The sequence below is a fragment of the Callithrix jacchus genome, chromosome 22 (assembly GCF_049354715.1).
Source record: "Callithrix jacchus isolate 240 chromosome 22, calJac240_pri, whole genome shotgun sequence".
NCBI classification, from domain to species: domain Eukaryota; kingdom Metazoa; phylum Chordata; class Mammalia; order Primates; family Cebidae; genus Callithrix; species Callithrix jacchus.
In genome coordinates, this window is record NC_133523.1 from 10,337,962 (window position 1) to 10,354,491 (window position 16,530).

At 50.7% G+C, this 16,530-nt stretch overlaps 1 protein-coding gene across 3 annotated transcripts in view; it reads right to left on the reverse strand.

Annotated features, from left to right (window-relative positions):
• Positions 1-16,530, reverse strand: part of KANK2 (KN motif and ankyrin repeat domains 2) — a 33,447-nt gene that overhangs the window by 13,467 nt on the left and 3,450 nt on the right. For all 3 annotated transcript variants that reach the window (XM_017967812.4, XM_035287012.3, XM_035287011.3), the window contains one exon: positions 15,153-16,364. In XM_017967812.4, the coding sequence (XP_017823301.3) occupies positions 15,153-16,364 (1,212 nt within the window). The remainder of the gene's footprint in view (positions 1-15,152; positions 16,365-16,530) is intronic.

A 16,530-nucleotide genomic window follows, 5' to 3' on the forward strand; every position in this document is an offset into this window, starting at 1 on the left:
ACCCCTTGAGCAGGTGGCAGAATGCACTTCCAACCTCAGTTTGGTGCCTGCCCAACAGCTAGTCAGGGACAGGGACAACCCTGTGGATATTCCTGGCTTCAGCCTGAGTGAGCTCTAAACGTAAGCTCTGGCTGGGAGTGGTGGCTCATGCCTGTCATCGCAGCAATTTGGGAGGCCAAGGCGGGTGGATCAGTAGTTTCAGACCAGCCTGGCCAACATGGTGAAACCCTGTCTCTACTAAAAACACAAAAATTAGCCGGGTGTGGTGGTGAACACCTATAGTCCCAGCTATGTGGGAGGCTGAGGCAGGAGAATTACTTCAACCCAGGAGGTGGAGGCTGCAGTGAGCAGAGACCATGCCAAATTCAGCCTGGCAACAGAGCAAGACCCTGCCTCTTTAAAAAAAAAATCAGATGGGCTGGGAGTGGTGGCTCACGCTTGTTTAAGACCAGCCTGGCCAATATGGTAAAACCCTGTTTAAAAAACAAAAAAAAAGAAAAAAAAAAGAAATCCTGGGGAAGCCATAAAATGAGGTGGAGTAACGTGCTAAGTGAAGGAAGCCAGATGCAAAAGAGACAAAAACACTGCATGATTCCATTCACGCGAGGTCCCTAGAGTCGTCAAGATTTATTATTATTATTATTATTAGCTACAGACTCTCACTCCTTCGATCAGGCTGGAGTGCAGTGGTGCGATCTTGGCTCACTGCAACCTCTGCCTCCTGGGTTCAAGGGATCCTCCTGAATAGCTGGGATTTTAGGTGCCCACCATACAAAATAAATTTTGTATTTTTAGTAGAGACAGGGTTTTACCATGTTGGCCAGGCTGATCTCGAACTCCTGACCTCAGGTGATCTGCCTGCCTCAGCCTCCCAAAGTGCTGGGATTACAGGTGTGAGCCACTGCGCATGGCCCTAGAGTGGTCAGATTTAAACAGACAGAAAATAGAACAGTGGGTGCCAGGGACTGGGGAAGGGGAATGGGAAGTGAGTGTTTAATGGGGCCGGAGTTTCAGTTTGGAAAGATGAGTAAGTCCTAAAGATGGATGGGGGTGACAGTTGCGCGGCTCACACCTGTAATCCCAGGACTTTGGGAGGCTGAGGTGAAAGGATCACTTGAGCCCAGGAGTGTGAGACCAGCTTGGGCAACATAGAGAGATCCTGTTCTTAAAAAACATAAGAGAAACAAAACACAGCCGGGCGTGGTGGCTCACGCCTGTAATCCCAGCACTTTGGGAGGCCGAGGCGGGTGGATCACAAGGTCAAGAGATCGAGACCATCCTGGTCAGCATGGTGAAACCCCGTCTCTACTAAAAATACAAAAAATTAGCTGGGCATGGTGGTGCGTGCCTGTAATCCCAGCTACTCAGGAGACTGAGGCGGGAGAATCGCTTGAACCCAGGAGGCGGAGGTTGCGGTGAGCCGAGATCGCGCCATTGCACTCCAGCCTGGGTAACAAGAGCGAAACTCCGTCTCAAAAAAACAAGAAAAAAAAATGACTCAAATGTACTTAATGTCACTGAATGATATATTCAAAAATGGCTAGCAGGGTAAGTTGGTTTTTTTTTTTTTTTTGAGATAAAGTCTTGCTCTACTGCCCAGGCTGGAGGGCAACGGCAGGACCTCGGCTCACCGCAACCTCAGCCTCCTGAGTTCAAGCGATTCTCCCGCCTCAGCCTGCAGAGTAGCTGGGATTACAGGTGTGTGCCACCACACCAGGCTAATTTTGTATTTTTAGTAGAGATGGGGTTTTGCCATGTTGGCCAGGCTGGTCTCGAACTCCTCACCTCTGGTGATCCACACGCCTCAGCCTCCCAAATTGTTGGGATTACAGGCGTGAGCCACCACGCCCGGCCTGATGGTAAATTTTATGTTGTATGTATGTTACCACAATAGTTTAAAAAGTGAAAAAATTTGAGAGGCTGAGGCAGGAGGATCACTTGAGACTAGGAGTTTAAGACCAGCCTAGGCAATATAGCAAGGCTCCATCTCTACAAAAAATTTAAAAATTTTTAAATTTTAAAAAATTTTTAGCCAGGTGTAGTGGAGTGTGCCTGCGGCTACTTGGGACTATACATGGCTGAGATGAGAGGATCACTTAAGCTCAAGAGTTGGAGGTTACACTGAACTATGGTAACACTGCTGTACTCCAGCCTGGGGGACTGAGTGGAACCCCTGTCTTAAAAAAAAAAATAAAAAGGGCCGGTGCGCTGGTTCACACCTGTAAGCCCAGCACTTTGGGAGGCAGAGGCAGGCGGATCACCTGAGCTGAGGGTTTGAGACCAGCCTGGTCAACATGGTGAAACCTTGGCTCTACTAAAAATACAAAAATTAGCTGGGTGTGGTGGCGTGTGCCTGCAATCCCAGCTACTAGGGAGGCTGAGGCAGAAGAATTGCTTGAACCCAGGAGGTAGAGGTTACAGTGAGCTGAGATCACACCACTGCACTCCAGCCTGGGTGAAAGACTGAGACTCGAACTCAAAAAAAAGAGAAAAGTGAAAAAAATAAAACCAAAGAAACGAGAGTAAAATTAAAGCCCATTCTGCCTCAAAAGAAATGCAGGAAGTGACTTCATTTCTTTTTCTTTTCTTTTTTTAAAAAGACGGGGTTTCACCATGATGGCCAGGCTGGTCTTGAACTGCTGACCTCAGGTGATCCACCCACCTTGGCCTCCCAAAGTGCTAGGATTACAGGTGTGAGCCACCGCGCCCAGCCAGGAAGTGACTTCAAAACCTGGGATGGCTCCTTCCAGTCTAAGGAGTTCAAGGTTAGACATAGAATGCTAGAGTAACAACAAGTAATAATAAAATTGATCATACTTAAATTATTGTTATCCCACTGGGGAATGGGGCCAGCTGACACCAAAATTTACACAAAAGAACTAAAGTCCAGTGATGAGCTAAGACAATTTTACAAAACAAGAGCAAGGGAACAGTCAGTCTGTGAGAGAGCAAAACGTATTTCAAAGCCACAACCATCAGAACAGGAGGGCATTTTTGCATTAACAAATGGACCAATGGGACGGAGAAGACAGCCCAGAACAGGCTCCAATCTTAGGGCACTGAGGGTAAGACAGAAGGGGTTTCTACAAGTCAGTGGGAAAGGGTGGATTCAGTGGTGTGGTTTTGGGAGAAGCAGCTTACTTTACTGAGAAAAGTCAAGCTGGATCTCTATCTCATACTATACACAAGAAAGAAATTGTGGGCCGGGTGTGATGGCTCACGGCTGTAATCCCAGCACTTTGGGAGGCCGAGGCGGGCAGATCACAAGGTTAGGAGATCAAGACCATCCTGGCCAACATGGTGAAACCCCATCTCGACTAAAAATATAAAAATTAGCTGGGCATGGTTGCTTGTATCTGTAATCCTAGCTACTCGGGAGGCGGAGGCAGGAGAATCGCTTGAACCTGGGAGTCAAAGTTTGCAGTGAGCCAAGATTGCACCACAGTATTCCAGCCTGACAACAGAGGGAGACTGCCTCAAAAAAAAAATTGTGAAAGATTAAGATGAAAGTACAACTACAAAGCTAAAGGGGTATAATGTAGCAGAGTATCAGGGACTCAGGAAGGGGGTTCATTCATTCATTCAGTCAGTCACAGGGTCTCACTCTGTTGTCCGGGCTGGAGTGCAGCTCCATGATCACAGCTCACTACAGCTTCTAACCCCTGGGCTCAAGCAATCCTCCCACTTCAGCCTCCCAAGTAGCTGGGATTACAGGCATGCAACATCATGCCTGGCTAACTTCTGTATTTTGTAGAGATGAGGGTCTTACTATGTTGCGTAGGCTGGCCCTGAACTCCGAGACTCAAGCAATTTTCCCACCAAAGTGCTGAGATTACAGGTATGAGTCAATATGCCTAGTTAAGATTCTTTTAAAAATTCCTCCAAGCATAATCCATAAATGCAGAACACAATAGTCTCGACTATACCCAAAATGAAGACTTCTGGCCGGGTGCGGTGGCTCGCGCCTGTAATCCCAGCACTTTGGGAGGCCAAGGTGGGCAGATCACATGAGGTAAGGAGTTCGAGACCAGCCTGGCCAACACAGTGAAACCCAGTCTCTACTGAAAATACAAAAATTAGCCGGGTGTGGTGGCGAATACCTGTAATGCCAGCTACTTGGGAGGGTGAGGCAGGAGAATCACAGGAACCTGGAAGGCGGAGGTTGCAGTGAGCTGAGATTGTGCCATTGCACTCCAGCCTGGATGACAGAGCAAGGCTCCATCTCAAAAACAAAAACAAAAACAAAGGCCTTTAAGATCCTCATGGGTGTGGAGGGTGGTGCCGAAGATTTGCACAGGCAAGGGATAATCTTCTAGAACGGGGTCAGGAAACTTTCCGGAAAGGGCTAGATAGCAGACATTCCTGGTCATGTCAAATGTAACTGCTCAACTCTGGCACAGTTCTAACGCAAAACTGGTCACAGACAGTATGTGAATGATTCCATGTGGCTGTATCCGGTAAGTCTGAATTTCACATAATCTTGTTCATGCCAAGACATTTTTTTTTGAGACAGGGTGAGACTCTGTCTCTATTTTTTTTTTAATGTGGAAAAAAATACCAATAAATAAACTAGAGCAGCACCCAAAGCCCATTCTGCCCCAACAGAGAAGCAGCACCCAAAGCCCATTCTGCCCCAACAGAGAAGCAGGCAGGACTTCCGGCAATTTTTTTTTTTTTTTTTGTGACGAAGTCTCAATCTTGTCACCCAGGCTAGAGTGCAACCTCTGCCTCCCGGGTTCAAGCGTTTCTCTGCCTCAGCCTCTGGAGTAGCTGGAACTACAGGGGCCCGCCACCACGCCTGGCTAATTTTTGTATTGTTGTAGAGACAGGTTTCACCATGTTGGCCAGGCTGGCCTCAAACTCCGGACCTCAGGTGATCCGCCCACCTGGGCCTCCCAAAGTGCTGGGATTATAAGCGGGATCCACTGTGCCCGGTCTACTTTAGGCAACTTCGGTTGCCCAGGTTGGAGTTCGATCATAGCTTGATGTAGCCTCAAAATCGTGGGAAACATGGTGGAATCCCATCTTCACAGACACACAAAATTCTGGGCTCAAGAAACCCTCCTGCCTCAGCCTGAGTAGCTGGGACTACACATGTGTGCCACCATGCCAAGCTAATTTTTAATTTTTTTGTAGAGATGGGGTCTCACTATATTGCCCAGACTGGTCTCAAACTCCTGGCCTCAGGCGATCCTTCTGCCTTGGCCTCCCAAAGTGCTGGCATTACAGGTGTGTGCCACTGCACTTGGCCCAAAATATACTTTTAAAATCGTTCAACCATTTAAAAAAATATAAAAATCATTCTTAGCTCTGGGTGATAGAAAAACAGGTGTCAGGTTGTATCTGGCCCATAGGCCCTAGTTTGCCTGTCTTGATTCTGCAAGATACCAGGAACTTCTAAAAACTGCTCAGAGGAAAAATGGACAAAGGCTGCAAGTAAATGACTTACAGAGGAAGCTTATTAGGCTCACACGCAGAAGCCATATCTCACTGCCTATCAGAGATATGCCAATGAAAACAGGAAGGAGGGCTGAGTTCCAAGACTCATGTCTGTAATCCCAGCACTTAGGAAGGCTGAGGTGATCACTTCAACTCAGGAATTCGAGACCAGCCTGGGCAACACAGCAAGACTCCGTCTCTACAAAAAATTACCCAAATGTGGTGACGCAGGCCTTCAGTCTCAGCTACTAAGGCGGCTGAGGTGGGAGGATCACCTGAGCCCAAGAGGTTGAGGCTGCAGTGAACCATGACTGTGCCACTGCACTCCAGCCTGGGTGACACGATGAGACCCTGTCTCAAAAAACAAACATAACAGTAAGGAGATACCATTATGTAGTCGCTATCAGATAGGTTAAAAAAAAATGGTAAAGATGGGGCTGGGCTCAGTGGCTCACGCCTGTGATTGCAGCCGTTTGGGAGGCCAAGGAGGGAAGATCACGAGGTCATGAGTTCGAGACCAGCCTCGCCAACATGGTGACACCCCGTCTCTACTAAAAATAATTAGCCAGGTATGGTGGTGGACACCTGTAATCCCAGCTACTAGAGAGGCTGAGGCAGGAGGAATCTCTTGAACCCGGGAGGCGGAGGTTGCAGTGAGCCGAGATGGTGCCACTGCACAGCCTGGGCGACAGAACGAGACTCTGTCTCAAATACGGAAAAAAAAAAAAAAAAGAAAAATCAGAAAGACAGATAAAGCCATATGTTGGTGAGGATATGAGAAAATGGACACCTTGAACCTGAGCATGGTGTTGGCAGTGTGGACAGGGAGAGCTTTTTTTGGAGAGGATGAGACAGAACTTGAAGCTGCACATCCTCCAGGAACAGGCAGTCCCACAGGAGGGGATGTGTGAGGATGACTCTAGCATTGTTCATGGTGGCCAGAAATTGAAAGTAGCCAGGTACCCACCATGAGTGGGTTAGGTGAGACGGTAAGCGGGTGCTGTGGCTCACGCCTGTAATCTCAGCACTTTGGGAAGCTGAGGCAGGCAGATCATGAGGTCAGGAGTTCCTGACCAGCCTGGCCAATATGGTGAAACCCCATTTCTACTAAAAATACAAAAAGTAGGTGGGGGTGGTGGCAAGTGCCTCTAATCCCAGCTACTCAGGAGGCTGGTGCAGGAGAATTGATTGAACCTGGGAGGTGGAGGTTGCAGTGAGCGGAGATTGTGCCACTGCACTCCAGCCTGGGCTACAGAGCAATACTCCGTCTCAAAAAAGAAAAAGAAAAAAAAAAGGAAAGAAAATAAAAAGTGACAAACCAGATTTACAAACATCAGTGTGGAGTGTTCGAAAATAGTGTAGGGAGGGGAAGAAATAAGAAACAGAAAGAGATTTTTGTTTCTCTGAAGCACAACACCATTTAAGGAAATTAAACACGCACAAGGCATATTTTTCAAGGACACTCCAATGTCTAAATAAGTTTCTGAATTTCTGGAAGGTGGATTGCAAGGAATTAGATGGGGTGGGGGTGGCACTGACAGCAGAGAGCACAGGGTGGGGAGCTTCGGCCTGTGGGTGCTGCTTTCACATTTTTTTTTTTTTTTGAGACGGAGTTTCACTGTTGTTACCCAGACTGGAGTGCAATGGCGCGATCTCGGCTCACCGCAACCTCCGCCTTCTGGGTTCAAGCAATTCTCCTGCCTCAGCCTCCCGAGTAGCTGGGACTACAGGCACGCGCCACCATGCCCAGCTAATTTTTCTATTTTTAGTAGAGACGAGGTTTCACCTTGTTGACCAGGATGGTCTCGATCTCTTGATCTCATGATCCACCTGCCTCAGCCTCCCAAAGTGCTGGGATTATAGGCGTGAGCCACCGTACCCGGACTGCTTTCACATTTTTTTAATGGATGGGAAAGAGTAATTTAATTTGGGACTCATGAAAGTATGTGAAATTGAAATTTCAGGGTAGCAAATAAAGTTTTATTGAAACTTGGCCGTCGTCGTTCATTTCCGTATTGTCTATGGCTGCTTTTGCAACTCCAGATGAAGGAACTGAAGCACCAGACTCAAAAATGTATACATTAAATGGGTGCATTTTTTTGCATATTAAGTATACTTCAATAAAACCAGAAAAAGTTGGGTGTGGAGGTACACGCCTGTAACCCCAGCTACTCAGGAGGCTGACGTGGAAGAATCACTTGAGTCCAGGAGCTTGAGAACAGCCTGGGCAACACAGTGAGACCCCATCTTAGTAAAAACAGTAAAAATAATAAGGTGGGAAGATCCGCCCACCTTGGCCTCCCAAAGTGCTGGGATTACAGGCGTGAGCCACCATGCCCGGCCTAAAAACGTTTATTTTTTCAATTTAGGCCGGGTGTGGCAGCTCCCATTTGTACTCCCAGCACTTTGGGAGGCTGAGGTGAGTGGATCCCTTGAGGTCAGGAGCTTGAGACCCTGGCCAACATGGCAAAACATGGTCTCTACCAAAAATACAAAAATCAGCCAGGCATGGTCGTGTGTACCTGTGGTTATTAGGGAGGCTGAGGTGGGAGGTGGGAGGATCACCTGAGGCCAGGGGTGTCGAGGCTGCAGTGAGCTGTGATTGCACCACTGCACTTCAGCCTGGGTGACAGGGCAAAACCCTGTCTCAAAAAAAAAAAAAAAAATCTGGTACTTTGGGAAGCTGAGGCAGGAAGATCGTATGACAGTGGGAATTCAAGATCCGCCTGGACAACAAAGAAAGACTCTATCTCTTAAAAAAAAAAATCAGAAGCAAAGCAGCAGCTTTGATGGCAGCTATACTTGGGTAGTGGTGGGTTTACAAGGGTTTTGTTTGTTCTAGATTTTTCTTTGTTTTTTGAGTTGGAGTCTAGCTCTGGCAGCCAGGCTGGAGTGCAGTGGTGCGATCTTGGCTCACTGCAACCTCCGCCTTCTGAGTTCAAGCAATTCTCCTGTCTCGGCCTCCCTGGTACTGAGACTACAGGACCGCACCACCATGCCTGGCTCATTTTGATATTTTTAGTAGAGATGGGGTTTCACCATATTGGTCACTCTAGTCTCGAACCTCTGACCTCAGGTGATCCACCTGCCTCAGCCTCCCAATGTGCTGGGATTACAGGTGTGAGCCACCGAGCCCAGCCTGTTCTAGATTTTTCTGTACTTTCCAAACCTTTCACAAAGAATTTAAACTGCTTTCATTGGAAGACACTTTGAACAAGAGAGAGGAATGTCAAAGCTGTGGGGAGAACCCCCCAGCACCAGGTTTCTCCTTTGTTCATGGATACCCCGAGATGGCTTTGCCAGGTGGGGGGGTGGGAGTGGGGGGATTTTGTGGGATCTCCAGGCCTTTGCCTGCCGCACCCACCTTCGCCAGCATGAGGGGAAGCCTGCCTCCCTTCTCCCCTGCCCTTCGGCTACAGCACACGGATTTCTACTCTAGTAAAAACCAAACCAGTGGCCTCAGTAGACAGCAGAGAGGTTGGGCCTCCGAAGGCTATGAGAATATTTTATATATTTTGTTTTCTGAGAAAGAGTCTCACTCTGGAGTGCAGTGGTACAATCATGGCTTACTGCAGCCTCAACCTTGCTGAGCTCAGGTGATCCTCCCGCCTCAGCCTCCTGAGAAACTGAGATGACAGGCATGCACCAACACACCCAGCTAATTTTTGTATTTTTAGTAGCAACGCATTTCCCCATGTTGGCCAGGCTGGTCTCAAACTCCGGGGCTCAAGCAATTCACTTGCCTCGGCCCCTCAAAGAATTACAGGCATGAGCCATGGTACTCAGCTGTTATGAAGATATTGTTTAAAAAAAAAAAAAAAAAAAAGAGGTTGGGCCCCTCTGTGCCTCCTCCTCCAAGGAGCCCTCCCTGATTTACCCACCAAGCTGACCTGCCTGTGACAAGTGGGTCACCTGAGCACTTGTGGATCCTCTGAGCACTTGTCAACTCCTTGCCCTGGGCCATCTCATTTCCCACAATGTTCCTCCTCACAGTCCAGGAGCTCTGAAAAACTCACCCCCAGTGATCAGACTATCTTGTATCTCGTGTATCTCATCACATTCCACTTTGTTCAACCCCCGTGACACGCCCGAGCCTCTGCTTATCTCAGGGTCTTTGTCCCTGCTGTGCCCCTCCCTGGAACATTGTTTTTCCCGACTTCTTTCTACCCAGGCTGGAGTGCAGTGGCACGATCTCGGCTCACCGCAACCTCCGCCTCCTGGGTTCAAGCAATTCTCCTGCCTCAGTCTCCCGAGTAGCTGGGACTATAGACGCACACCACCATGCCCAGCTGATTTTTGTATTTTTAGTAGAGACGGGGTTTCACCTTGTTGACCAGGATGGTCTCAATTTCTTGACCTTGTGATCCACCCGCCTGGCCTCCAAAAGTGCTGGGATTATAGCCGTGAGCCACTGCGCCCGGCCTCTTTTCTTTTCTTTTTTTGAGATGGAGTTTTGCTCTTGTTACCCAGGCTGGAGTGCAGTGGCAGGATCTCGGCTCACCACAACTTTCTCCTCTTGGGTTCAAGCAATTCTTCAGCCTTAGCCTCCCTAGTAGCTGGGATTACGGGCATGCACCACCACGCCCAGCTAATTTTCTATTTTTTTTAGTACAGATGGGGTTTCGCCATGTTGGTCAGGCTGGCCTTGAACTCCTGACCTCAGGTGATCTGCCCATCTCGGCCTCCCAAAGTGCTGGAATTACAGGCATGAGCCACCTCACCGGGCCGACTTCTTTCTTTTCACATCTTCGTTCAAAGATGCTCCCTGGAGAGCCTATAGAGCCAAGAGCTTACCTTAGGCACCAAATATCGACATGTGCCTGGTACCATGATGAATACTTGACACAAACTGATTCTTTTCCCCCCACCCCACAACAAGATTGGTCTTGCCCAGGCTGGAAGGCAGTTCATGACTCACTGTAGCCTCGACTCCCTGGGCTCAAGCAATCCTCCTCCCTTGGCCTCCCAGAGCTCACAGGCATAAGCCACTGCGCCCGGACAAATGAACACATTATTCCAGCGATACTGTGCCACCAGGACTCCCAATTTGCAAATGAGGAAACTGAGGCACAGAGAGATTAAATCACTTGCTCAAAGGCCGAGGTGGGTGGATCGCTTGAGGTCAGGTGTTTGAGAGCAGCCTGGCCTACACAGTAAAACCCCATCTCTACTAAAAATACAAAAATTAGCCAGGTGTGGTGGTAGGCACCTGTAATTCCAGCTATCTGGGAGGCTGAGGCAGGAAAATCTCTTGACCAGGAAGGTGAAGGTTGCAGTGAGCTGAGATTGTATCACTGCACTCCAGCCTGGGTGACAGAGCGAGACTCCATCTCAAAAAAACAAATTGCTTGCTCAAAGATACAGAGCTAAGGAGCAGGGAAAACAGAATTGGAATCACCCCCATGCCTATCCTGTCTGCTTCCCACACATTCTCTGCAATGATAATTCATCCTTCATCTATTGCACTCTCTTTCTTATTTATTGCAGTGGCTTTTTTTTTTTTTTATTATTTATAGAGACAGGGTCTCACTGTCACCCAGGCTGGAGTGCAATGGCGCCATTGTGGCTCACTGCAGTCTTGAACGGCTGGGCTCAAGCCATCCTCCCACCTTCAGCCTCCCAAGTAGCTGGGACCACAGGAATGTGTCACCATGTTGGCACTGATACTGCGGATACTGCAGTGGTTTCTGTGCCTGTGTTGTACACTGGTTTGTCCTCAGTGCACAGAAGAATCTGGAACATAGTAGGCACTCGGTAACAGTGAATGAGAAGATAGAGAAATGAATTAAGGGCTGGGTGCGGTGGCTCACACCTATAATCCCAGCACTTTTGGAGGCCGAGGCAGGCAGATCATCTGAGGTCGGGAGTTCGAGACCAGCCTGGCCAAGAACAAGGTGAAACCCCGTCTCTACTAAAAATACAAAAATTAGCTGGGCGTGGTGGTGCGCACCTGTAGTCCCAGCTACTCGGGAGGCTGAGGCAGGAGAATTGCTTGAATTGAACCCAGAGGGTGGAGGTTGCAGTAAACCGAGATTGTGTCACTGCACTCCAGCCCGGACGACAGAGTGAGACTCAGTGAAGATATAGAAATGAATTAAGACATTCCAGCTTGGCACAAGCAAGGCAGAAATTGGGGCTGGCTGCAGCAAGAGGGAATAAAATGAGACTCCAGGAAGAACTTTCAGGACAGCAGCTCGAATGCAAAGAAGGTGGATATCGCTATGTCTGTTTGTCCCTTTGCCCTGCAGGCAGAAGGCCTCTGGCTGCTCTGGGAGACACGTCTGGAATGGTGGTTGCCTTTCAGAGATTTGGAGGCTGGGCCAGGCGGAGCCTCTGGGTGGGGGCCAGAACCGCAGGGCCGGGTGTTTGGGATAGACATAGAACAGGCGGGTGGTGTCCAGAGCTGGCCAGGAACAACCCGGGCCAGCGAGAAAACACAGCTGGGTCCCTGCCCTGCAGCCTGTGCCCTCCGGTCTGCCGCTAGGGGCTCTGGCCACCTGGCATCTCAGGCTGGGATGAGAACTTGGGCCCTACCTTTGAGACCTGCTGCAGGTTCAAGCTGTCCTGGGTTTATTTATTTATAATCATCATTATTATTATCATTATTTGAGATAGAGTCTCACTCTATCACCCAGGCTGGAGTGCAGTGGCGCAATCTTGGCTTATTACAATCCCCGCCTCCTGCGTTCAAGCAATTCTCCTGCCTCAGCCTCCCAAGTAGCTGGGATTACAGACATGTGCCACCACACCCAGCTAATTTTTATATTTTTAGTAGCGACAGGGTTTCGCCACATTGGTCATGCTGGTCTCGATCTCCTGATCTCAGGTGATCCACCCACCTTGGCCTCCCAAAGTGCTACGATTACAGGCTTGATGTCCTGGGTTTAGATCCTGCCTCAGTTCAGCCACTTCCTGGCTGTGACACAGGACAAATGAATCCTCTCCTTAAGCCTCAGTTTCCCCAGGTATAAACAGCATTGACCAGAGATCGAGACCATTCTGGCCAACATGGTGAAACCCGGTCTCCAACACAATACAAATATACAAAATTAGCGGGGCGTGGTAAAAATACAAAATTAGCGGGGTGTGGTGGCAAGCACCTGTGGAGGCTGAGGCAGGATAATTGCTTGAACCTGGGAGGTGGAGGTTGCAGTGAGCCAAGACTGCGCCACTGCACTCCAGCCTGGCGACAGAGCAAGACTCTGTCTCTAAATAAATAAATAAACCAACCAACCAACCAACCAACCAACCAACCAACCAACAGGGTTGACAGAACATTATCAGCAGAAGCAGCAAGCAGCACTTAACTGTGTGCATTAATTCATCAATTCTCCACCTCTCTAGAGGAATGTTTAGGCCTAGGTGCTGAGCTCACCCAGTATCACACAGCATGAATCTGGGTGCCTGGCAGAGCCCCCCCACCATGTTTCAAGAACAGCTGTCATTATTATGATTATCATTATTATTTTGAGACAGAATTTCACTGTGTCACCCAGGCTGGAGTACAACCTCCGGCTCCCAGGTTGAAGTGCTTCTCCTGCCTCAGTCTCCCAAGTAGCTAGGAATCCAGGTGTGCGTCTCCGTGTCCAGCTAATTGTTGTAGTTTTAGTAGAGACAGGGTTTCACCATGTTGGCCAGGCCAGTCTTGAACTCCTGGCCTCAAGTGGTCTGCCTCTACCTCTCAAAGTACTGGAATTACGGGCGTGAGCCACCATGTCCAGGTAGCTGTCACTATTCTTATTTTGAGACACAGTCACTCTGTCACCCACGCTGGAGTACAGTGTTGCCATCTCAGCTCAGCTCACTGCAATCCCTACCTCCCGGATCCAAGCGATTCTCCTGCCTCAGCCTCCGGAGTAGCTGGGATTACAGGTGCATGCCACCACACCCAGATAATTTTTATATTTTTAGTAGAGACAGGGTTTCACTGTGTTGGCCAGGCTGGTCTTGAGCTCCTGAGTGATCTGACCTCAAGTGATCCACCTGTGTTAGCCTCCCAAAATTCTGAGATGACAGGCATGAGCAACTGCACCCGGCCCACCTGTCGTTATTATGAATCATTTGGGTAGCTTCTCCCAGGGACCTCAGGACAACCCGGCAGCTGACATTCTGCAGTGCTGGCAGCCCCTTTCCTGGCATGAGGACTCAGTACTTCCTCTGGGAAGCACCCACTTCCTCCCTCAAAGGCCACAGGCCTTGGGTGGGGCTCCCCTACCCCCAGCATCCATAGCTGGGCAGCCAGTGACACTGTGATTGGCTCAGCGATGGGCATATGACCCAGGCCAGCCAATGAGGGCCACCCCTGGGATTTTTACAGGTCCTCTTTGGACTAAGGAGTGCCCACTCCACTAAATTGGACATGGAAACGCCTGGGGCAGTGAGGTCACCTTTCTTTGCCTGCCTGAAAGGGAAGCCCCCCACGGTAAACAAAAAGAGAAAGACACCAAGTTACATACATGATATCTGAGCACTGAGGCCAGAGTGGTGGCTCACGCTTATAATCCCAGCACTCTGGGAGGCCAAGACAGGAGGATCACTTGAGCTCAGAAGTTTGAGACCAGCCTGCACAACATAACAAGACTTTGTCTCTACAAAAAGTAAAAAAAATTAGTGAGGGACAGTGGTGTGTGCTTGTGGTCCCAGCTACTCAGGAGGGAGGACTGCTTGAACCCAGGACGTCCAGGCTGCAGTGAGCCATGATTGCACTCCAGCCTGGGAAACAGAGCGAGACTCTATCTCCCTTTTTTTTTGTTTTTTAAGATGGAGTCTTGCTCTGTCGCCAGGCTAGAGTGCAGTGGCACAATCTCGGCTCACTGCAACCTCTGCCTCCTGAGTTCAAGTGATTCTCCTGCCTCCGCCTCCCGAGTAGCTGGGACCACAGACATGTACCACCACCCCTGGCTAATTTTTGTATTTTTTAGTAGAGATGGGGGGGTTTCACCATGTTGGCCAGGATGGTCTCGATCTCTTGACTTCGTCGTCCACCCACCTTGGCCTCCCAAAGTGCTGGGATTACAGGCGGACAACAATCACAACAACAAAACAACAAGATGTTCGTGCACCTGGATCCAGCCATGCCTAAAGCTGTCATTTCCTTTTCACTGCTTAAACTGCTCTGAGATTGATTCCTGCCTCGCAAACCAACAGCCTTGTGGAACTTTCCCCAAACACCTCCCGCTTTCTGGATACTGATAAAGTGGCAGGCACCTAATTTCTCTGTATGGTTGCTACAGCCCTAAGGGTGACTGCACGATTCTCCCTGTTTTGTTGATGACAAGACAGAGACTCTAAGAGTTGGAGTGATGTGTCTGGGGGAAGGCCAGGGCTGGCGCTGGACCTTGGCATTCTTTTTTTTTTTTTTTTTTTTGAGACAGAGTCTCCTGTTGCCAGGCTGGAGTGCAGTGGTATAATCTCGGCTCACTGCAACCTCCGCCTCGCAGGCTCAAGCTAGTCTCCTGTCTCAGCCTCCTGAGTAGCTGAGATTACAGGCACGTACTACCACACCTGGCTGTTTTGCATTTTTCGTAGAGATGGGTTTTACCATGTGGGCCAGGCTGGTCTTGAACTCCTGAGCTCAAGCGATCTGCCCACCTTGCCCTCCCAAATTGCTGGGATTACAGGTGTGCATCACCATGCCCCGCCTGGACCCTGGCATTCTGAGGGTCCAGGCTGAGCCATGGGAATAAAGAGCCCCCCACTGTTTCCCTGCTTACCTGCTGTTCCATCACAGCTGCGCTCTGTGATGCTAATCTTCTTCACCACGTGGACGTTGCTGGTGGCCACAGTGGGCGCTGGGCACATCGTCTCCACCACCTCCTGGCTGCAGAACACAGGGGGGCTCTCGGGCCCACCAGGCATTGCCAGGGCCCTCAGCCCTGCCCCGTAAGGCTCCAGACTCTGGGCCCGCTGTGCAGGGGTGCCAGCGGCTGTGCTGGCCACCACCTCTACCTCCCGCGGCCCTTCCACCACCCGGACAGTGTCCACACGGACCGGGCTGTCCGGCGGTGGCCAGGCCTGGGGCTGGGGGTGGGCCTGCTGGACCAGAGCTGCCTGCAGCTCCTGCCGCGCCTTCTTGAGCTGGGTCTCCAGCACAGCGACCTTGGCGGCAAGGGCTGCCTCCCCATCAGGCATGCCCAAGTCCTGTTCTCGGACCCAGGTGCCCACACTCCGGGTCTCGGGTGCCACTGGGTCCTCTGGGGGATCGGGGAGGTCCAGGCAGAGCTCGCTGCGGCCCCGGCTCCCCGCGGGGTGGCCCAGGAACTTCTGGCTCTTGAGTTGCACTGTGAGCTGCCGCTTTTCCTCCTGGAGCACCGACAGCTTCACCTGGAGCACCGGGATCAGCTTCACCTGCTCCTCCAACTGTCGAAGCTTCCGCAGGGCTCCTGCCATCTGCTCCCGCACGTGGGCCAGGTGACTAGCGCTGGGAGGCACTGGCGTGGACAGTCCCGAACTCCGTGGTGTCGGGGGTGGCAACCCCACGCCCACCAGGGAGCCCGTCGAGCCAGCTGCACTGGGGGTCAGGGAGCCCAGGCCGGTGGGTGTGGCTGCCTGGTCCTCAAGACGGCGACGGGCATCCAGCAGTGTGCGCTCCACCCTCGGATTGAAGCCACCGCGGGTCTCCAGAGCACCATACTGAGGGTAGAAGCCGCGGCCACAGTAAGAGTAGGCTGAGTGCCGGCTGTCCCCACTGGCGTTGGAGCACAGTGACTCGGTGGACGTCCACCAGGAGCCGGGGCCGCGAGGCAAAGAGCCCAGGCGGGGGCGGCGCTGCACTGCCACACGACGCAGCGTGTGGCCCTTCTCAATGTCGTCCACGTACTTGAGGAAGTCCAGGTCCAGGCGGTAGCCATAGGGGGTCTCCACGGAGTAGGGTGGGTCGGGCTCCTTGGGAGGGAAGGCCGGTGGGGAGGCTGGGCCAGCGGTCCCTGGGGTGGGAGAAACAGCAGAACTGTTGAATCCTGCTGTCCCCATTCTTAGGGCAAAGACTGATGCCCGGGAGAGGTGGCGTTCATTCCCAAGAGATGGGAGCCCACCTGGCGCTCGACTGTGTCTGCTCTCAGCCTCCCTGGGCAGGGCTCTCCCTCCCCATCA